This window comes from Protopterus annectens, chromosome 1.part2, assembly GCF_019279795.1.
Source record: "Protopterus annectens isolate FY-2018-M chromosome 1.part2, PAN1.0, whole genome shotgun sequence".
In the NCBI taxonomy this organism is placed as follows: Eukaryota; Metazoa; Chordata; order Ceratodontiformes; family Protopteridae; genus Protopterus; species Protopterus annectens.
In genome coordinates, this window is record NC_056727.1 from 926,342,239 (window position 1) to 926,366,706 (window position 24,468).

Genomic DNA, 24,468 nt, shown 5'->3' on the forward strand with positions numbered 1-24,468 from the left:
TTTTCTTAAGAGGGATGTAGTACATCATTCCATCCTAGAGCTTGACAGCTTCACTGAATGGATCCAGTATGCCAGGATGTTATTAGATTGTTGTTCCAATAGCCTGCCAAGAGTGACAACCAGCCAGCATCCAAAGTGTTAGAGCACCTTCCTTGTGCCCTAACCAATGAAAGGCTCAATGAGAAATGCATAAAGTCAGTGATTAGGGTGCCAAACCTTGAGGGCTTTCATGCTACAAAGGTGTGTTCTTCCTGCAGGTTTCCAGTGATCAGCAGTTTGCTAGCATTTCACCATGCGTCGGCAGATAAAACCCTCAACTTTACGTACATTTCTTTGAAAATTTTGGGTTATCCTGTTCAGGCACGGGAGAAACACTCTTGCTGGTGTTGGAAGATGAAGAGTGTGTGATGCTTTACTGCAAAGCCAACTTAATGTACCTGATTACGATGGAAGAGCCCCATCTTTGGGTTGGTCTTTTCTAGGGTGTATCCTGTGAAAGAAACATGCATATATCTTCCCCTGTTTCACACATGATGGACCATGAAGATTGGCTGAATATTGTTAAGGGCTTATTTTAAACCTTTTATTCTTTATATTCTGAAAAACGCCACGGTGGTGCAGCAGTAGCATTGTCGCCTCACAGCAAGAGGTTCTCCCATTCGATTCTCTGCTGGACCGCCTTCTGTGTGGAGTCTGCATGTCCTCCCCGCTGTCGAGTGGCGTGCCTTCGTTGAAGGTTGGGCGTCAGGCTGGCACCTCAACACCATAACAATTGACTGCCATTCATTAGCGGACCAGAGTTCCACTGTGGCGACCCCTAACCGGGAAAAGCCGAAAGAAAAACAGCAGCTCTTTATATTCTGAATCCTCAATGCATCTTAAAAAAAGATTGTCATTCTGTTTCTGTTAGTGATTCTCAGTCAGAGGAACAGGGATTAGACTGGGATTGTATTTTTCCAGTGGTTGTGTCATAGGAAGAGGAATCTTATTCTGAAAAAAATTTTTTTTTTTAGAATCCCCACCTTATGAGTTGTCATTTTCTGAAATTATAGCCAGAATGAAAGAATTGTTTCATTAGGAACAGAGTGAAATTCTAGTATCTCATCAAAAATACAATAACTTGTTACAACTAGATCTTTCTTAGCCTGTAGCTGTCCCTTCTGTTTTACCAGCATTAGAGGCTGTATTTTCTACAGTCTCTAGACATCCTGACAGTCAATCTCCCACCCCCTAAAAAGTCTGATAGATTATACTTGGTCCTCCAGAAACCACAGATCTCTATTTTCTATTCCCAAATCAAATCCTAAAGTGATTTCTTTGGCAAAACTATCAGCTGTCCAACACCTTTTGAATCCTAACCCTATTCCTTCTGACAAAAACGGGAAAGCTTTTGATAGAGTTTGGAAGAAATTATGTTCTTGTCTACTTTAGCGTTTCAGAATTTGAAATTGCCAGACTTGTGTCAAAATTTCTGCTGGCTTATTTTGAAAATATGAGAGAGTTAACAGTCAATTTCCCTTCTGTAGAGATTAAAACATCCTTGAATTCTGTAATAGCTTCTATTTCTCAAGTAACCAAACACTTTTAGACGTGGTCTAATGACTTTGCTGATACTGTATCTAGGGAAGCTGCTACTCTATCAGTAATGCAAAGATTTGCTTGGTTATTTTCACTAGTCAAACAAAGTTTCAAAGTGCAGTAATAGTCTCAAAAGAGGAGAGGCCCTATCAGAATCTAAGACTATCCAAAAAGACCCTTGGAGTGATTCCCCCTTCCCACTTTGGCAATCTATTAATATTAAGTCATTCCCAAAGTTTAGGCCTTTGTTTTCCTCAGTGACATCAGATAACCTTAGCAAAATGGATTCTGAGAATAATTCAGAAAGGAAAAAATGGCTGTGGGTATCTCTTCCTTCTCTTTAAGAGATTCATCCTCATCCAGTAAACCATTCTGCAGTGTTTTCTCCAGTCCTACAGCACATGAGCTGTCTGTGGGGTTATAGGATAGTTCCCCTAGAGCAAACAGTAAAATGATTTTATGCAGGACTCTTCCTGGTGCCAAGGAAAGCAGGAACTTGGAGACCAGTCCTAGATCGATCTTTCTTTAAATCTTTAACTTAAAAGTCCCAAAGTTCAAGATGCTTTCAGTCCGTTACCCCTCAGCCCACTTCTCAGTTCTTTGGTAACTGGAGACTTAAAAGATGCTTATCACTTAACTAATTCTCAAAAGTTTCAGATGCTTAGGATTTTATGTGCCTGGCTTAAATTTTCAGTTGCCTGTTTTAGCCTTTGGTCTTTCTACAGCTCAAAGGGGATTCCAAATTGTTTGATGTCCATAATAGCCCATTACAGGTTGCATTTTTCCATATTTAGATGTTTGTCTTATATTTGCAGTCTCCTCTTCAAAATGACAAATGACTGACCTGAGTAAAGGACTGCCTTCTCAGTTTAAGGTTCCAGGCACATCTACAAAAATCTTCTCCCATTCCTTCTCACAGAACATTTTCTGGAATGCCTTCTGGATATATCCTTCAAAACAGTTTTCCTCCTCCAGAACAAAGTAGATCTTAAGGAACAGTTTCTGATTTTCTCCAACCAGTCTCTGACTTCAGCCAGGGAGTCTCTCAGAATTCTGGGTTTCATGACTTCTACAATTCTCATGATTCCTGTGTCCAGACTTTACAGGAGAAAGATGGAGTGGTGCCTCAAGTCATTTAGGACCCAACACCTGCACTCTTTCCTTTCATATCTCACTGTTGGAGCTTGTCAAAAGGGAGTTACTTTGGTTGATGGACCACCTCTCTCTCAAAATAGTTCTTCCTTTCTCTGTTCCATCCCCTACTCAGTCTGTTACCACATATGTGTGAGACTTTGCTTGGGGAGTTCTTTCCGTGGGGGTGAAAACCCAGGGTCTGTGGGACTAACATGAGAGACCAAAACACACAAATGTCAAAGAAATGATGGCGTTAGTAAATGGTCTCAAATGTCTAAACCATCTTTTGGTCTGTAGGGCCTCTATAAGTAGTAAACAACACCACAGTGATGTGGTATGTAAACAAAATGGGGCGGGGGTGGCGGACAGATCATACCCCCTTTGCAGGCTAATTATGGCAGGCTGGGGTCTAGCAACTCATGACAAATTTTCGCTGCAGGTTAGTTTTTTTTTTTGCTGTTAGAGAAAAACATTATTGCAGACAAGCTGAGCAGTACCAGAACAGACCTTCACAAATGGAAACTGAACTTTGGTATCTTACAGGAATTGATTCAACTGTGGGAACTTGTCAGATTGATCTGTTTGCATCTGTTCACAGCAGACAGCTAAAGAAGTTCTGCTTCAGGATTCCTTGCAAACAGGCCTGGAAGACAGATGCCTTTTCATTGTTATGGTTGATAATGTTCTTGTACTCCTTTCAGATGATAACCAGGGTCATTGTTAATATTTAGAAGGGCTCTCCAAAGGTAATTGTGGTGACCCCCATTTGGCCCAGGCAAGAGTGGTTCTCCTTTTTTTTTTTTTTTTTGAAAATGGCCAAGGGCAATTACCACAAGCTTTCTCACAGAATAAACCTACTCACACAATATTGCTTGACAGTTTCCCACCTACAGATACTGTATTTGACTGCCTGTATGGTACTTTTAATACCTTGTAGGTACCTCTTTTCTCAGGATAAGCAGCAGTAGTAAGAGTCTAAGAAACCTGCTACTACAAAATAGTATATAAGAAAGGAGAAAAGATTTTCTAGTTTGAGCCAGACTATGAACCAGGACCCCTTTAAGTCCCAGATGTCTCTACATTATTTAAGTTCTTTTCTTCTACCCGCTGTTATTCTTCTATCAAGATTCATCTTTTGGACCTCTCTGCTTATCAGCCCATAGACATACCCCCCCCCTCCATTATAGCCAGCCTCAAGTCAAACAGTTTTTGAAAGTCCATAGTCATCCACCTAAAAACACATGGCTCCTTCTTGGGATCTCTGATTTGTTCTAGAGAAACTAATACTGTTTCCATTTGAACCAGCTCACCACTCTGAATTGAAGTTCTTAACTTAGAAAACAGTGTTATTTATTGCTCTGCCTCCTGCAAGAATAGTATCTTGAGTTACAAGCTTATATGGTGTCTCAGTCTTATCACATTTTTCATAAGAACAAATCCTTTACTTTGAGTCAGACTTCATCATCAACACTTTTCCCCATTTTTCTATATGGGGTTGGGGTGTTGTGTTTACTGTTTGCCATCTCTATTCAGTACCACTCTCTTGCCTTTTTTAACACTCATACATGACTGCCACAGGTCTTCTCTCTCACAATCCATCCATCTTTTCCCTGGATTCCCTTGTTTGCTCTTGCATTCTTCCTGTCTGTCCAAAATCATATTCACCAGATTGTCTTCAGCTTTTCTGTACATGCCTGAACAGCTGTAATCTATTCTCTTTTACCTTTTCTGCAATTGGAGCTACTTTGGCTTCTGCTTCTATGTCATCATTTCTTTATCTGTCCCATGGTGAGCATTCTGTCACCATCTGGAGCACTTCATCTCTACCGTCTTTAGCTTTCTCAACTGCTCTAACCTTTACTGTCCATGTTTCTGTACCATGCAGTAGCACTGATCTCACCACTGTTTTGTACACCTTCCTTTTTTGTGTCTTTGGCATTCTTCTGTTGTATACTACACCTGGCACTCCATGCCAGTTGTCTACAGCCCTTGTGATTCTAGCTTTGACTTCCTCATTCAGACTTCCCATCTCCCAAACCATCCCTCCCAGATATTTGAAGCAGTTAAACTGTGCGATGTCCCCACTCTGGGCCATTAGTCAAGGAGCCTGAATACTCACCACTGGCACTGGAGAGGGATGTTCACTTGGAACAAAAATGGATACACCCAGTATTTCCAGATGCAGTTCTCTGCATCAAGCACAGTTTCCCTTAAGAGCACGTGTGGAACACAGTCCAGGGTCTGGATTTCTCAATCTGTCCACTTCCGGGTCCCAAATAAGACTCCACATTGGCACAACTATAGAGTTGAGACGTCAGCAGAGTGTCCAAGCCAAGTTCTCCAGCACCCTGTCTGTGAAACCAGTGATTCATGTTCCTTATCCAAATAGCTGATTCAAATACTCTGAGATTAGATTTTCACACACACCTGGTAAAGGCTGGCACAGAATTACTGACTACACCCCCTTCTGCCCAGACTATAAGGTAGTTACACTACCAACAGACACTCCAAAGCCAGCTACTCTAAGGCTCTTGCAAGGGTGCCCAGTTATGCTGAGTGAAATTAATATTAATACAGATGGTGGTTTGACCAACAGCAAGGCTTCCAGGAGCAGCCAGAGTGGTTATTAAATATATACAAGTACTCTGAGGTTAAACTATTCTCTAAAAGACCAGCCATAATGAAAAGTTTAAATATATTTAATAATAAATAATAAAAGAACATGAAAAACTAAATCTATTTACAATAAACAGCAGAGTTTCAGTCACAGGAAATATTAAAATAACACAGATGAATAGCTTTACACACATACAGAAAAACAGTACTTAAATAATCTCACCATATTTTCCTGACTGATCTAAAAAATTACTATTCCCTGGTCACTTACAAGAGCAAGGCAAGATGAAGTAAGTGAGGGGTCCCTTCTCTGTCAGGTTCCAAAAACAGACTGGAATGAGACTTTAGTCTCACCTAATATTAAAATATATTTTTTAGTGATGGATTACAGAATGACATCACATAATCTGGACATCTGATTTCTGGTTCCAGTGCTACCCTCCTTAGCTAGAAGCTGTCAGGATTTACCACGTGTCAATAATACACACACAGAGCCTTGCGAAGATCTGCTGCAGCTCCTGGAAGTCATAAAACAATTTTAAATCTCCACACTTCCAGAGTAGCAATTAGTTCACCCCAAAGACAATGCAGAAAGCTTCCTATTACAGACTTTGTCTCTGGCTGCATTGAGAACTGTAAGATACAATATTTATGGCCTAAGCCCAGTAATTTAATTTCAGAATATTTTCAAAGTCATGTGGATTGAGATTAACCCCTTCTCTTCCAGTTTCCTATGTTGAAATATATACAGTTAAACATTTAAAATAATGCATGTGTATTTCTTTTTCTGTCCAGCAGGGCACATTGTTGGTACATTAACACATGGAGCTTTGCAAATGCATTTTTTTCAACACAAACATCTGTACAAATCATGTTGATTTACAAATGACATATAATTTACAAAATTCCAGCCAGCTGTGCTGGCATATGTTACACATCCACTGCCCTATTTCTCCTGGCATAGCTGGCAGTACCTCACATGGTTGCACTGTTTTGTGCACCTTACTTTTCAGCTTCTTTCACATTATTCTGTCATTTACTACTCCTGGCACTCTGTGCCAGTTGACTACAGTCCCCTTGATTCTACTGTATCTTTGACTTCCTCATTCAGATATCCCTTCCAGATACTTGAGGCCGTTAACATGTTCCTCTATTTTCTTCCTGTTCTGTCTCATTTCTCATCTTCTGAACTCCACCATTTACAACTGTCTTAACTGTACTCAGTTTCATCCCATGTGCCATCAGTTTTGCATTCTCTTCCCCTAACCTTTGAAGTTCTTGCTCAGAGTCTGCCTGTAATTCCACATCATCTGCATACAAATTTGTTGACCTGTCCCCTCCAACCTGTTTGCTAATGTAGTCCATCACCAGTATGAACAACAGTGGGCTCAGAGCTGAAACCTGGTGTACACCCACTTCCATTGGGAAGCCCTCTGTGAGACTGAACACTGTTCATATTTGAGTCATTGGGTTTTTGTACATAGCTTGCACTGATTCTGTTAATGTTTCTGGGACTTTGAACCACCACAGGACTGTCCAAATCAGCTTTCTTGAGACCTTGTCATATGCTTTCTCCATGTCTAGGACTTTTTCCTTACCTCTAGCCTCTCAACTGTCTTGTGTCACTGCAAACGTCAGGTCATTTGTGCTGCATCTTGATCTGAATCTGAACTGCTCAACTCCCATTTTACTTTCTACTACTCTGTGTATTTGCTTATAGTTTCATAGTTTGGTACTAGGCTATCTGCCCTGGGGCATTTGCAAGCCTAGCCCTAGAGATGTGGCTTTTGCCACCCCATGTAGTGGTACTAAGGTGTATAGAATAAATTTAGAATACTGTGCCTTTGTCTAGTAGTGACACATTGAAGACCCCCCTACTTATTAAAATTAGTTTACTGTGCCTCTGTCAAGTAGCGACACATGGGTGACCCCTGGGGTAAACCTACGATCTCCCATCCACTCGTCAAGAGTTCTCTTGAAGAGAGTCAGTGAGGGGCTCTGCCTAACATGGACTGGGATTTTGTTCCAGAGTATGGGAAGCCTCTGAGTTATGAATCTGTCCCTCCAGCATGTTCTATTCATGTTTGTACTGAGGTTTAAATCTTTGGCTCTCGTGGTTCTTATGGATTTGGAATGTTAAGTTGTCAATCTCGCCTTCATTCTTGCTGGATGGGTTCGGAGCCGATCCTCGGCTCCGACTCGGCACTTGCTAAGCTCGAGAGCTAATTTTACCAGCTCGAGGCAACCCTATATCCCATGATGCAAGGCGAAGATTACCCAGATCTCGTTTGCCGCTTCGCTAACGAGGTGCCTTCTTTTACCAGCTCTAGGTAAGTGAACAGTTTTTCAGACTTTCGTCTACCCCTCTTTTAAATTTATATATATATATTTGTTTTTTGTTAATTAACGACTTACTTAGCCCTATTCCCGTCAGTGTTCCCTTTTTTTTGAGTAAATTATTCCCTTATCCCTAGTTAGGCCTTAGGCCTTCCCCTCCCTAAATTTTTCCTGTCAGGGATTGTTTGTGTATGACTGTGTGTTATTCCTGTTTAATTTAAATTGTTGGACTGAGTGTTTTTGTGTGTGTGTGTTATTGTGGTGTTTCATCGACACAGTTATGTCGAAGGACACTAAGGTCTCAGACTTCAAGAAGTGTGACTCGTGCTGTCAGAAGATGTCTCTGACAGACAGTCACACTTCTTGTGTTTATTGCCTGGGACCTTCGCACCTGCAGGACTCTTGTGCTATTTGTCATGCTTTCAGCCCAAGGGTCCTGCAGGAACGAAAAAATAAGCTCATTTTAAGGGGCTTATTAAAGCCCGAGAGCTCCCCGACTAAGTCGGCGCCGGCGAAGCCCTCGAAACCTGTTAAGCCTTCGGCTCAGACTTCCAAGTCGTCGGCTTCAGGTTCATCCTCACCAGGTTCGAGATCGGCTATGGATGGAGCCGATCTTTCCATACCAGTCTCAGTATTGGCTCCATCCGGCGCCGATACAGTCAAATCCAGACTCTGTATCGGCTCCGGCTGGAGCCGACGTATCTTCGGCTCCGATGGCTCCATTGATCTCAAAAAAGAGATCTCGATCTCCTTCAGTGGAATCTATACATTCGGCTCCGAGATCACCCTTGCTCTCGGAGCGGAGCCATCGGAGCCGTTCTTCTCGGTCATCCAGGCTATCTGATCACGACCTCGAGAGAGTGGTGAGTAGACTATTAAAGTCTCAGGCATTGGCCCAAATACTCCATAGCCCATCTCAACAGACGGTAGCTATCTCACATCCACCGAACATTCCTCCTTCGACTCTCTTACAGAGCTCGGAGCCGGAGCTCCTCGGAACTGGTACCGTTGTGACTTCGGAGCCGATACCACCCCTTTCGGCTCCATCGTCCTCGGCTCCGATTTCCTCCTTGAGACCTTCATTGGAGGGATCCGGGCACCTGGTCTCTCTCATCGACTCCAAGGGGGCAAGTGGCATCAGACCCTTGTCCGACCCCGTTCTCCCTCTCGGAGCTTCGGCGTTGGTGAGCTCGGCCCCGACATCTGCCTCTGAGCCTTCCCTCTCGGTGAGGCCTGGGGTTCCTATCTCTTCGGAGCGGGAACTTTCTGGTCTCTCTAACGAGGGAGCCTTCGAGGTGATGAGGCGTGTACTAGCCCCTGGGCTTAGTCAACGGACAGTTCCATCAGCTCCTCCCACTACAGTGCCTGCTGACGTCTCTTCCCACTCTCTTGCTCCCGGACCCAGAGATCCAATGCCTCAGGTTTCCCCATTGGGAATATCTTCCTCTTCCGAGGCTTCTCCTGATCTGTCAGGGGAACCCCCGCGTAAGAGGACATGTAAGAGGAAACATCTAGACTCCCCTGAGTCTACTACATCGGATACTGACTTGGATGAGTCGGAGGGATCCCCAAGGTCCTCCTCTGAGGATGTCTCATTTTCAGACATCCTTGAAATCCTTAAGCAGAGGGGGAACTGGCCCTCCCTTAATCCTGCCGAGGACGAGTCAGTATACCTGGAGGCGTTTGGATCTTGACCCTCCACCTCCTGGGTGTCTCCGCCTTTCGACCCTCTCATGGAGGTAGTGGCTCGGAAGGCGTGGATGGCTCCGGATTCGGTGGAACCTATCCCTAGGAGACCTTCAAAATTTATTACGGCCCCACAAGATAGACAATATTTAACAAAGGGTGTCCCAGTTGATGCCATGGTGGTGGCTGCTGCCACCAAGAAGGAATTAGCTGATCCTTCAGTACCTGTCCATCCTCCTAACAAGGATTCTAGGACCATGGACAGGTATGGTAAGCGGATTTTTTCTTCAGCGACTTTTGCCATGAGATCGCTGAACTACTTATGCCACTTCACCCGCCTTCAAAGAGATGTTCTTAAAGAGTTGGGAGAAGTTTTACAGGATCCGTCAGCTGCTGGGTCTCAGGATAAGATTAACTCACAGCTAGGAATCCTTAACTCCATTGCTAACTCCTCCATGCGGCTCATTTCTTATGCAGCCGATGGAGCGAGTAGGCCCGCAGGCACAGGAGTGGCTTTAAGGCGTCAGTCCTGGATGCGGCTTTGTAATTTTGCAGACCCCTTCAAGGCGTCTTTCACAAACTCCCCCTTTGATGGCTCGACCTTGTTCGGTCCTCAAGTGAAAGGCACTTTGACTAGATGCGAACAAGATGGCAAGACTCTTTTTGCCGTAGGAGTCCGTTTCTCCACCCCTTCTAGGCCTTACCCCAAAGGACAGAAGGGAGGGAAAATGTGGTTCCGCAAATCTCAAGGAGTCACGCCTGACGCACAAAGTCAGTTTACCCCCAGAGGCAGAGGGGGTGACAATAATAGACGCCGCCCTAGGGGCAGAGGTGGTCCGCAGAATCAGGGTAGCAGAGATCCTCTTTCTGACAAACCCTTCCAGCATCCCTGAGATGTTGCCCGATTGTCCGCCTTCGGAGGCAGTCGGGGGAAAATTATCGCTGTACCCAATAACCTGGCTTTCCCTTTCTCAAGACAAATGGGTACAGTCAATTATATCCAAGGGTTACAAAATTCCCTTTATTCAAACCCCAATTCAACAAAAGGGAACCCTTCCAGACATTCCACCCAGTCTAAGGGAACTAGCAGTATTAGAAATATCAAAACTGCTAGTAAAAAGAGCCATCCAGCCAGTCCCAGCGGACCAGATAGGATCCGGAATCTACTTTAGGTTCTTTTTAGTTCCAAAAAAGACAGGGGACTGGAGACCAATATTAGATCTGAGCAAACTCAACAAGTTTGTAAAGAAATCAAGATTCCGGATGGTCACGCTTCAGTCCATTCTGCCCTTTCTGGGCAAGGACAATTGGATGTGCTCGATAGATCTTCAGGATGCGTACTATCACATAAAAATTCACAGACGCTCCAGAAGATTTCTCCGCTTTCGGCTGGGGACCAGTCACTTCCAATTCAGAGCCCTGCCCTTTGGACTCACTACCCCCCCAGAGTGTTCACCAAATGCATGGCAGTGGTTACGGCTCACCTGAGACGTCAAGGATTCCAGGTGTTTCCATATCTAGATGACTGGCTACTCACTGCCACCACCAGGCATCAGCTTCTCCAAGCCAGAAATTACACCATTCACACTTGCAGAGAGCTAGGAATTTCTACAAATTTCGAATAATCTGCCTTGTCACCTTGTCAATCTATTACTTTTATAGGCACAAGATTGGACACCGTACAACTTTCAGCAAGGTTAACAGACCAAAGGATCTTGGACATTCAAAGACATGTCCAGGTGATTCTTTTCAGCAACAAAATTCAGGCCAGATTTGCTCTAAAAGTACTGGGTCTTATGGCGGCAGCCATAACACTTCTTCCCCTCGCCAGCTTTTACATGCGTCTTCTACAATGGATGCTGTTCACCCAATGGTCTTTTCAACAACTTCCCATGTGTCACGAGATCATAGTAACTCAAACTTGCAAAAGTCATCTGACTTGGTGGATATCGTCCCCTCAAATCCATCAAGGCAGACCATTTGTTCCTCTTGCCCCGGTTGCCACGGTTACATCGGACACCTCCCTGATCGGGTGGGGGGGGCATTATCAGGGCAGAATGGTCCATGGCACTTGGCAACCTTTCGAGTACCATCTGCACATAAATGTTCTGGAGATAAGAGCAGTGCTTTTAACGTTGCAAGCCCTCAACGACTCTCTTCCCCTGGGAACTATTGCAGTCCAAACGGACAATATGTCCGTAGTGTGGTATATAAACAAACAGGGCGGAACCAAGTCCTATCCACTGTGTCGAGAGGCTCTCAGACTTTGGCAATGGGCAATCTCCTCTCACCAGTTTCTGATAGCAATGCACATCCCCGGGAAATCCAACATCATAACGGACAGATTGAGCAGAGCTATTCTCATGCCTCACGAGTGGTCTCTCAAACAGTCAGTGATGGAAGAGATTTTTCAGAAGTGGGGCCTTCCTTGCTGCGACCTTTTCGCTACACCTCAAAACAGCAAATGCCCAGACTTCTTCTCTCTCTTCCCCCTTCCAGGCCATCCCCCCAGAGACGCTCTAACCCAAGATTGGCCCCGGGGACTTCTTTATGCCTTTCCTCCTTTTCCGCTGATACCTCAGCTAATTCAGAAAGCAACCGCCTTGAGAGCCAAGTTGATTCTCATTGCCCCTTATTGGCCTCGACAGATATGGTTTCCGTTCCTACATGATTACCTCTTGGTACAGCCATGGCATCTGGACCCAGTTCCAGATCTTCTGACCCACCAATCGGGTCAACTGCACCAATCCATACCCTCTCTCAACCTCACTGCTTGGTTGCTCCACTTCCATCCTTAGCCAGGCTTCCTATGATTTCTAATCCTGTACGGGATATAATAGTAGCTTCCCTAAAATCTTCTACCAGAAAGATCTACACTAGTAAATGGTGACGTTTCTCTTTCTGGGCAAAAGCTAGGAACATAGACCCCTATACTGCTCCAATTCATTCGGTATTGGACTTCCTAGCTGACATTTTTCATTCAGGATCCTCTTCTTCCACAGTGAAAGTTCAACTGGCAGCCATTTCAAATTTTCATATAGGCTTTTTGGACCACAACATTATGTCACATAAACTTTGCAAGGCATTCCTTCGAGGTATCTTTTTATTGAAACCGCCGATTAGAGACCCCCCACCACAGTGGGATCTAAATTTAATTTTAACATCCTTGATTCTTCCTCCGTTCGAACCTGCAGCTGCCTGTTCTTTGAAATTGCTTTCTTGGAAGACACTTTTTCTAGCTGCCATTACTTCTGCCAGGAGAGTATCTGTGCTTCATGCTCTCTGTATTCGCCCTTCCTATCTAATATTCCACAAAGACAGGGTATCTCTAAGAACTAATCCGTCTTTTTTACCAAAGGTGGCATCGCAGACTAACCTAAATCAATCCATTGATCTTCCAGTATTTTTCCCGAATTATTCTGATAGAGCTGAACAAAAGTTACATTATCTCGATGTTCACCGCCAGCTCAGATATTATCTGGACAAGACAAAAATTTTTAGGAAATCTGATCAACTATTTCCATCCTATGCAGAGAACAGGAAAGGCCTTCCAGTTTCTAAGGTAACTTTATCTAGGTGGCTGTCTTCTGTGATCACTTACATTTATCAGCTCAGAGGCAAAGAGTTGGGTTCTAACCCAAAAGCCCATTCTACCAGAGCTCTAGCTACATCTACAGCTTTTCAAGCTAGACTTCCAATAGACACTATTTGTGCAGCAGCCACATGGGCCTCTCCTCATACCTTTGTTTCACATTACAAATTAGATTTGGTCTCCAGAGACAGAGCGAATTTTGGTTCCACCGTTCTCAAGAGTCTGTTCCATTGAGCCACCCGGGATAGAGGTGCTAGGGACGCGGTCCCATCCAGCAAGAATGAAGGCGAGATTGACAACTTAACATTTAGAAGTTATGTACCTACCATAACGTTCCATGTTAGTTGTCTTCTCTCACCTTCTTTCTTGCGTCCCACCCTCCATCCCCCTAGCCTGGTCAGACCGGGAAGATTATACATCTTCTATTAAGAGGTTATTATCTTTTTCTAACTGTTCAACTCCTAGTGTCACTAGATTACGTTGATCCTTTCTAGAGGGTTATGATGTTATTTAGTATCCTTATTTTCTTCCTCCTCTTAAGTTGGAAGAAAATACTGCTATTTCTGTAGCTACCAAACGAGATCTGGGTAATCTCCGCCTTGCATCATGGGATATAGGGTTGCCTCAAGCTGGTAAAATTAGCTCTCGAGCTTAGCAAGTGCTGAGTCGGAGCCTAGGATCGGCTCCGAACCCATCTAGCAAGAAAGAAGGCGAGAGAAGACAACTAACATGGAACGTTATGGTAGGTACATAACTTCTAATTTTTTGAGGTGGAGCATGTCCATCAATTCCTGGTTGGACATGGCCTTGTACGTGAGGCACAGATCACCTCTGAGCAGGTGGTATGCTACTGAATAGAGCTGGAGTTTCTTTAGCCTGGCAGCATATGACATATTTTGGAGATCTTTGATCCTCTTGGTGAGGTACTTCTGGGGTCTCTCCAGCTGTTGTAAGTGCCGGATGAGGTACATACCAAATGGGGCATTGTACTCAATCATGGGCCTGATAAGGGAGGAGTACAGGGGCACGATGACCTCCTTTGATCTGGATGTGAACCCCTTCATGATAAGGTGGGCAAGGTAGAAAGTCTTTCTAACCACTTTGGCAACGTCAAATGAGAGGTCACTATCAACTTGGGTCCCCAGGTCTCTGATTAATTTTTCGGTACTCAGTGGTTTACTGTCTATGTGATAATTTGTGGGTACTTTGTTTTTCCCAAAGGGGATGACTATACATTTCTTGGCATTCAGTTTAAGGCCATGATTCCAGCACCAGTTGTCCGTTTTGGTGAGGCCTTTCTGTAGGATGTATGTGTCAGCTGGTGTATCTACTATGGCGCCTAGTTTGCAGTCATCTGCGAACTTTGTCAGCCACAACCCTCCCATGTTTGCTTTCACATCTGAGAAGTAAATGCCGAACAAGAGGGGTCCCAGGACAGAGCCCTGTGGGACACCACTTATGACTGGCTTTGAGTCTGACATGACTCCCGCAATCTTGACTTTATGGGTTCTGTTCTTTAGCCAGTTTGCAACCCATCTTGTGACATATGGATTTACAATCACGCTCTCCAGAACTTTCATGCAGTGTGACAGGAGTTTGATACCTCTGTACTACCCACAGTTGTGAATGTCCCATTTGTTCTTGAATAGTGACACTAGTATGCTTATTCTGCAGTCATCTGGGATATGCCTCTGTTTCCATATTGCTTTGAGTACCCTTAGGAGCAATTTCTCCCCTCGTCACCCAGCATCTTTATCATATTGGCTGTGGCCTCATCTGAGCCTGCTGCTTTCCCTGACTTAATTTTCCTTAGTGCTGTTCTTTCTTCGGTGGGGGGCTCCTCCTGTCTTCTCATTGGAGGATAGGTCTGGAGAAGTACAGCTTTGTGGGTTTTTCTTCAATCAGAAGCTTCTTACAAGTACTCTTTCCCTCTGTCTTTGATGTCCTGTGGACTGGTGAGCTGGTTGTTGCTGATATCCCCTATGAAAGGTGTCTGACTGCCTTCTTTATCTTTCTGTCTTTGCCTTGCAACCTGATATAGTTTTTGTGCCATCTACTGACATACTTTTCAAAAGCTGGTAGAGTGCCTGTGATGCTTTTTTCTTTGCAGCACCTTTCTTCGCTTCTTTGTTAGCCAAGCAGTATTCCTTCCAAGTCTGGTCCATCTTTGCTGTCTCTCACTTACTCCTCCTTTCTTTTGATGACTTCCTGGACTTCTGCATTCCACCACCAGCTTTCCTTGTGTACCTTATTTCCATACCTGACTCGGCCATTTTGCAGTCCTCACACATGCTGTTTTGAGGAGCTGCCATTCTTCTTCAAATTCACCTATTTCCTTTTCTTCTTGAGATGTCTAGAGCCCTGAGTAATTCCTTGAACTGGTGTGCTTTCTCTTCAATCAACTTCCAGGTCTTTAGCCTGGTCTCTGTTAACCTTAGAGACTTCTCTGACCGCTGCTTTTAGCTGATTGTGGCAACCAGTGGTTTATGCTATGGGCTGATTGTTTCACTGGGGATGATTTTGTAATCGCTGATTCTACCCCTTTGGCCTTTTCCTTACTAGAAGGAAGTCTACCCAAGTTGCATGTTGCCCACTATTGTATGTGTCCTTGTGACTATCTCTATCTGAACCATGTGTTGGCTACTTTCAAGATATTTGCCAGACAGAAGTCTAGAGTAGTCTCTCCTCTTTTATTCCTGTTGCCCCCACCCATGTGGACCCAGGCAGTCCTCATATCCTGTTCTGTCGTGATGTGGCATTCAGGTTACTCATTATTAACACTAATTCATGTTGTCCTGTTTTGTCTAGTAGGTACTATAACTGATGTCTAAATGCAGTCTTTTCCTCACTTGTCATAACTCTGCAGGAAGGCATAGGCTGAGATTATGAATAGTACCCTATCATTAGGCTGGAGTCTGAGTGCCATGAGTGTGTCACTAATTCTGATGACATGCCTCACTGTCTGTTGAAGCCCCTCTACCTCACCACAATTCACACACCATTTCTAGCCTGTCCTCCTCCTGAGTAGTAGACTCTGTATCCCAAGCCAAGTGGCTTTGCTGCACTACACTTCAGTCTTGTCTCCTGGATACTTAGGATGGCCATTACGTCATCCACTTATAGGCTGCATCCAGTCAGTGAACCTGCACTGATTGTATGAACTCTTAATTCATGTTTAGCAGGTTGATTATGTCCAGCTTTCATTCATAGAGCTGTCCCAGGTAACCCAAGATAGAAAACTGGATACTGGCCAGCCAGTAGCTTATTGACCCAGGGTTGCTGAGCTTTATGGCGAGCACACACACATCAGTAAGTGCACATAACCTATCCCACTTTTAGCATGGATCCCCCTGTCATGGGTTGAAGTAGGCCGGGTCCTCAGTCTACTTATCACCAGCAAATACCTAGGCCTATTTGGTGACATTAAGTCGACACGACCAAATACTCTAGAGCCATATTTTACACAGTCAAATGGCTAGCCCTGCTACAACCTGCAATCTGTGATCCTTGTTCTCCTATCATAAGGGTACTGTGCACCACAGTAAAACAAGCAGTTCGTTTATGCAACACTTCCCTATATAGAGCACTTTGTAGAGTCTATGCTGCTGCCTGCCGCTCCATTGTTTGGTGAGTTTGAGATGGAAACACAGCCTGTTTTTATTATTTTTTTTTTTTTGGAGGTGGGAGCAACCCCACAGAGACACAGGGAGAATATGCAAACTCCAAACAGGCACTGGCCAGAAGTCAGGATTGAACCTTCTACCTTGTGCATGGGAGGACGAGGACCTACTGATTTTTTTTTTTCCAAATCTAAAAAAACAATGGAGAAAAGATTTTGCATACTCTGGATGTCCACTGGCAACTCGTACTACCTTAACAGGGTTAAGGTTTTTAGGTGTTGCGATCAACTGTTTGTCCCTTTTTCTTACCTTCACAGGAGTAATCAGTGTTAAACAATTTCTTAATTGCTGTCTCATGCTGTTGCGTTTCGTTATTCTCTCCACATGTCACTTGCTGGTAAGGTCAGGGCCCAGTATACCAGGGTTTTGGTTTCTTACATGGCTTTTTGGAAAGAAGTATTCTATGGGTAGCAACTTGGTCCCCTCTGCATACTTTAAGAAAACATTACAATCTAGGTTCCTTTTCCAAGGCCAGAACAGGTTTCACTAAGCCTATTCTCCAGGGACTCATGGACTCTAATCCTCCTCCCTCCTCCATTTCATTCTAAGCTTTGGTAGTCTACCCATGTAGCTTAGGCTACAGCAACAGTGATCTAATGATGAACATTGCACAGATGTGCAAGTAAAAGTAACTTAAAACAGAAGATGTTTAAGTTGCTCACTAGTGCAGTAGGGGCACCTTCCCTTTACCCCCCTTTTCCATGTGATTGTTTTTGGTAAGGATATTCCTATATTTTATTTTCCTAGCAAATACCTAATAGGGTTGTAGCCTCCTTTTCTCTCAGGCAAAACATTTTTGAAGGTTTGGGTCCCTAACTTCTTACTTTATACAGCTCTCCAGCATTTAGGACACGCAGAAGGTGCCCTAAATCTTTGGATGGTGGCCATTTGTAATATCCTTGACAGGGTACAGCTCACACAGCTTAGGCTACTGCAACGGTGATCTACTCAAACATCTACTGTTATGGTAAATTTACTTACACAAATGTACTTTCCAGATGATGGCTGTGTTTTGCTATAGGTAGTCCGGACAGTTTTGCTAGACCTTATGGCTGCTTCTTGATGCATTAGCATTTGGAACTTCACAAGAGGTTCCTCTGCTTCTCCTTAAATCAGCACCATTTTTAATAAAAGTTGCTGGCCTCTGATCTGTTTCCTGCAGTTGTTGAACTGTTTGCTAGTGATACTAGTAGTGGATGAGACCTTGCAGGAGAAAGGTATTTTTCTGATAGTCACTTTAAATTCCATAGTGTAAGCTCATTCTCATAGCTGCTGTCTTCATACATCACTATAAGCTAGAAGAAATCCACTGTAATTATAATTTTGAGGCTTGAGGATTACAGTCATCAGAGCAGAGCTGGATACACTCCTCCACTGATATTTCCTGACCAAGGCAAAGACCAGAGAAGACATTGTTTTGATAGCTATTGTGAGACAGCACAAATGAATGGAGGCTCAAACATTTCTTGTCTCTTCAGACTGATGGAAGCCATCATCTTTATGCATTCGGTGCCTTGTCTCATATGAAGAGGTGCCATTGGGTACAGAAATGTCATACTCCTATTTCAGTTGCTGTATACCTAGGTTTGTGGTGTAGTGGGAAACATTTCTGACTGTGACCCACATAACTGGTTTGACTAGTATCTCGACACTGGGAGTGCTAGGTGGGAAGGAGAATGAGTGGATGATGCACAGGCTCACATTATCTGGGGAGGAGCAAGTGATGATTCCATTTTGATTGCCAGCATCTAAGCCGAAGCTTGCACAACACTAAAATGGTAGGACCCAGGATATGGTCTTGGCACTTCCAGACCAGTGATAGTAGTCTTAATAGTTTGTAGGTTGAGCCACATGCATGCAAGAAGAGGGCATAAGACATCCCTAGGTGATGTGGGAACATACACAGTAGCCACCAGCAGTGAGGTTAGATCCTATTAGAAATAGCCTCTTTGCCAGTATTACAGCATAGGCAGAAACTACCTCCATGGCTCTCTGGATGATGGCCTGTCTAGCTAACTGTCTCCCTGTACTGGAGAAACTGAGTAAGGGGAAACAAATTAACTCAAGACATTAGAAGACACTTGGTTACCAGGCATGGAGATGGAAAGAATGAGGGAGATGGTAACTTTCTTTTATGAGACCTTTCATCATAGCAGACTGGTCCTTAGTCTTATTTGGAGGGGCTGCTTTCCCTTTTAGGGACAGTCTGCTTTACAAATTCTAGTGATAAATATTTCACTGGTGGATATGAGAGTACCAGTTGGTGTTCTCACTAGTGAAGGGAGAATAAAATTTATGATAATGGGAGTAGCACATTAACCTGCTTATACTAATCACAGTGTTGCTTGCTTTCTAAATTCAAGTGGGGATAGCTAAAACCTTAATCACTGTTGAAGAGGTCAGATGACTGGAATGAGATGCCATGTGCTATTTAATGGGTAGGGAGGACATTTATGCCTCTTCTGAAGGGGAATAATTTTGAGTATGGTATAAAGCCTTTGGCCATTGAACAAAGTATTGACATTGCGGAATTCATATTCCGGGGAAGTGAATAAAAAACTGGACACCATGAGGAGTAGGTGCTACAACCCTCTTTTGGACATGAAGATAAGGGACTTAGACATTCAGAAAGATTTTTTTGGGTGATTCACACCCCAGAAGCCATTCTTTTTGCTTCTCGAAATACTGTAGGTGATCTTCCACTATTTTTTTTCTGACAGTTAGTGAAAGGGCAGAAAACAATGGATGTGCCTGTCCCTGGCTAGCGAGAGAGGATGATTTAGACCTTTTCACAGTTATTGGTATGTACAAAAGGTGAAAGTTCACAGTCATTGGTTCTTTACGGCCAGGTAAGTTGTGGCTCCGGGAAGTTTTAGTCTGTAAGAAACCTATCCCTCAACCCTGCCAGGGAAAACCTACCATTTCTGGAGGCAAACATTTGCATGTCATTGCTTGGTTGTTTTAGTAGATAATTGATTCTTCTATACCTTCAGCTGTGGTCTTCAAGGTCACAGACACTGACATGCACTAGGCAGACATTCTGACAAGTAGAAAAGTTCTCCTTTTGTAAAAATATTCCCTTCCACTTCAACTTGTAAACTTGTATTGTTTGGCTTATGTTAAATACCTGTCTGATTTGGCCTGAGTGGTTAGGGTGCAGATTTCTGCAGTCTGAAAATGTCATAATCTTGTAAGTGACACAACTGTGGCTTAGAGCAAACTTAGTCTGATGTGAAGGAAGTGCGTTTCTCAAGTCTCATTTGAAAGCCCCTCTCCTTCTTGGAACATGAACTTCAGCTGCTTGAGAGTACTGAGTCGTAGGACCTGGCATTTTTATTTTGGAAGACTTTACTCTTAATGTGGCCACCCACCACCCCCACACACACACTTTTTAGACCTTAAGATTATGTGCTGTAACCCATTGCACAGGGTTCTTTGGAGGAAGATATAACAGATGCAAGTACCTACCATGTCAAATGATCTTTGAGAGAACCCTTTGCAGTCTGTGCTTACATTTCTATAAATACAGAAAGTTTATAATTGATGCCTGTAGCTCTTTATGCCTCTGTGGTACAACTTCTTATCAGAATTGTTAATCTCTAACATATTGTGTATGTTTGTTATAAGTATGCCCTATTTATTTCTCTTCTCTCATGTACTGTATTGTATTGTGGAGCTTTTCTCCCCAGGCCTCCGCTGAAAATGGACCTGTGTCCAGTCGGACTTTCCTGGTAAACACATATAAAATAAATAAACTTTCTGGTTTACCATAGGAAGAGACTTGGGTGATAACTAACAAAAGCATGGACCATTATCAATACCAGACATTTAACGTAAGGCTGTTAGGTTATCACACATCATATTCAGAATCAGTACCTGTGAATAAAAACACATGCTACTAACTGGAATGCATTTTTTTCAAGTATAAGTTTTTTGTATGTTTTAAAGAAGAGATGCTCATAACCATAATTTGGGCAGAATGATTCTGCCTCTTGTATTAGTGTTGCATTTGTGTACTGATTAATCATTCCTTTTTATTAGACTAACGAGGAATGACTTTGTTGTTTTTGAGATGAAGATAACTGGGTGAGGGGCTGTACTGATCGCTGTATAACATAATTCTTTCAGTTCTATGTTTAAATTTACTTAAAACTGCTTCACTGCAGGAAAATCTGCAAACATACTGTCTGAGAATGTCTTCACATTATTTCCTCAGCACTGAGCAATTTTCTGGATTTGCAGGTTGTCTCAAGTAAGTCCATATCATTCACATCACTAAAAGGGAAAAATTAAGTGCAAAAGTTAATATATTTGAAAGTTTGCATTACAGCTGTACTTAAAGTTGTGTACAAACAGAAACACTGTTAAGTTTAATTTCAGTCTTTCTCTTTTCTTATAGTACTTCAGAAGCCCCATCAGAAGGCCATAGGTATGAGAGATTCTCATCAATTTCTTCTGTTGATGAGCAAACTGAACGTGACAAGGTGAGTATGTGTTAATCACTGCAGAGAATGACTATCTCCCCAGTTTTTCTATATGCTTATTGTAGAATTTGTAACACACACACACACACACACACACACACACACACACACACACACACACACACACACACACACACACACACACTCTCTCTCAGTTTTGAAGGCAGAAAATCTCAAGTCTCTTGGAATTTGATTGTGAACAAATTAATATATTTATGCTAAGTAATGGTCATAGTAATATATTTTTTTCATTGCTGTCAGATAGATATAGTGCATCTTATGGCACCTCCTCCTCACACAGATGGGCCAACTAGTTACAGCAATTGTACTGACTCTGCAGGTCAGGTATCTGATTGGGATCAGATTAATGAATACATACATAATGTCACCGTAATATGTTTCAGCTCATTGTGCTATCAGGTGTGTATGGTGTTACCCCCTATAGCCCTCTATCCCTTTCTCCCTCTGTGTGTGTGTGTCATATTTATATGTATATATGGTGTGTGTGTGTATGGATATACACTGCTGCTAACTTTATACCTGCATAACCACACCCCCTGCTCCTCAACTACCTATCACAACCTACTTCCAGTTAACACCCCCTATTTCCACCCATCCTATTATTGCTAGCTTTCTACCTGCTTAACCACACCCCCTGCTCCTTAACTACTTATCACAACCTTCTTCCATTTAACACCCCCACTTCCTACTAGAATAATTCCCAACCAATACTCTATAACCTTACACCCCCCCATACCTAAACTTACTATTACCTGCTGTACTTACCAACTTAACCTACCTTCCTCTTACATTTGTAACCTCTATAACACTCTTTTGCTTCAATCCTTCTACAACTCTCTCTTTCACCTTCTTCCATCTCTAATTTCTATAGTTATTCCAGCTACACTTAACTTACTCCTATATTCCTAATTTCTGTAACGACTCATACTAAACTTCACCTCTAAGCTCCCCACCACCTGCTACTCTCTTTTCCTCCTTCTGCTACCTCTGTTATCACCTGTCACTTTACACTTTACACTCCTACACAATACTAGGCACCTTCTTTCACCTCACACCACCCTTACCCATTCAACCCAATGGCCTCTAAATACAACTCTACTTACACATACCTCCTACTCCTACCCAGCATTCTAAATGCCCTTACTCTAGCATTCTCACTAACCTTCTTTGAACATTATTCTCTACTACAACACCACCACCACTACCAACAAACCACAACATTCTCACATATAAATTCCCTAAAACACATTAACATAACGTCTACATCTAGCTATACCCTTCCAAAGTACCACAGATCTACCCATATCACTTATCTCCTTGACAAGAAACACCCATTCAACTACTTCACATTCATAAAACTAATACAAACCCCCCTACAAAATCATCTCTTAGATGGTGATATCCATCCTAACCCTGGTCCGCATACAACACTCCCCAGTGACCCTCATAACCAAAAACCCTACACCACCTCCACCCTAACAGGGTCATCTAACTCCCTTCCGATAGCTCACCTTAACATCCGTAGCATCAACAATAAAATATCCCATCTTCATGCACTTCTAGATGTCTACAACTTTGATATCCTCTGCATTACTGAAACTTGGCTTAGACCTTCAACCAAAGATCACGAAATTACCCCCCCAGGATTTAACATCCTGAGAAAAGACAGGACTACCAAAAAAGGTGGGGGATTAGCCATTTTTTATAAATCTGAACTCCAATTATCAACCTTCAATGTGCCACTTCCCACAAACCCCACAGCAGAAACCCTTTCAGCCAAACTTCAAATCAATAACCATAAATCCATCTACATAATCTGTTCCTACCTTCCCCCAGGAAACAATATCAGTATTCCGGAAAATATACTTAGTAGCCCATCTTTACACCTACCCCAGGAAACCATTGTCTTGGGTGACTTTAATATAGACTGGTCTACTTGTAGGTCCCCAAATCCCATTAACCACATAAATCTTTTTGGTTTCTCACAAATGATATCCACCCCTACGAGAATCCACAAAGTGGTAAGGAAACCTTACTTGACTGGATTCTCATAAACAATCATCCTACTACTTATAAGCCAGGAACACTTCCTGATGACATCAGTGACCATGCTCTTACTTACATAATTAAACAAAAACTTCATAGGCCCAATCCTACTATTTTTAAAACCTCCCACTCAAAAAAAAAAAACTTTCACCCTGAGAACTTCCAAACAGAACTGAAGTCTTGTGACTGGTCACCACTGCTTCATCTTCCACTTGATGAAGCAGTTACCTACTTTAATACCAAATTCCTTCAAATCCTAGACTTCCATGCCCCCCATCGCTCATCCAGAATAAAGACCAAAACTGCCCCTTGGCTCTCAAAACAAGGCAAAAAAATCCTCCTAAGAAATAAAATCTGGGCCAAGTGGAGAGCCTGTAAAAGCCCTTCTGACCACCTTTACTTTAAACAATTAAGAAATGCTACAAAAAAGACATCCTACTAGATAAAATAAACTTTTACATTCACCTCCAACAAAACCACAAACAAAAACCACAAAAGTTCTGGTCAGGTATGAACAAACTACTTCATCCAGGGCATACCAAGTCTCCCACCCCATCAGGGATCACCCAAAATAACCCTAAACTAATAGCTGATTCCTTTAACAACTACTTTATTGAAACCATACAATCTCTAGCTAATTCTCTACCACCCACCAGCTCCCTCCCATCTAATACCACATCAAACTCTATTCCTTCTTTTCACATACAACCAGTTCCTACATCTCTCATTAGTAACCTCCTTCTAAAACTCAAGCCATGCACCCCCTCTGCTGACTGTTTACCAGCAGAATACCTGCAAATTGCAGCTAAAGTCATAGCCTACCCTATCTCTATCCTTATTAATAGAACTATTTCAGAAAGTAAAATCCCCCTTATATGGAAGGTATCTCACATCATTCCTTTACACAAAGGTGGGATATCAACTGACATTTCTAACTTTAGACCTATTGCCTTACTCTCTCCCATAGCTAAAATAATGGAAAAATGTATCCACCAACAACTACTTGACCATCTTCTCCACAACAATTTGCTTGCCAACTGCCAACATGGTTTCAGACCATTCCATAGTACCTCAACTGCCCTGCTGTCCTTTTCTGACTGTCTAAACAAAAATCATAACAATAACACTCTTTCCTCCGCTTTATTTATCGATCTTTCAAAAGCCTTCGATATGGTCAACCATAATCTGCCTTTAGAGGTATTAAAAGCACATTCACTGGACGCACAGGCGTTACTCTGGTTTAAATCCTACTTAGACAACCGTCATCAAGCAGTCCTTTGGGATAACATGCTGT

General features: G+C 42.9%; 1 protein-coding gene across 12 annotated transcripts in view; it reads left to right on the plus strand.

The window, feature by feature from the left end:
* LOC122791769 (CSC1-like protein 2) overlaps positions 1-24,468 on the plus strand; it is a 993,549-nt gene that overhangs the window by 912,494 nt on the left and 56,587 nt on the right. For all 12 annotated transcript variants that reach the window (XM_044059705.1, XM_044059714.1, XM_044059770.1 and 9 more), the window contains one exon: positions 21,023-21,107. In XM_044059705.1, coding sequence (XP_043915640.1) covers positions 21,023-21,107 — 85 coding nt within the window. The remainder of the gene's footprint in view (positions 1-21,022; positions 21,108-24,468) is intronic.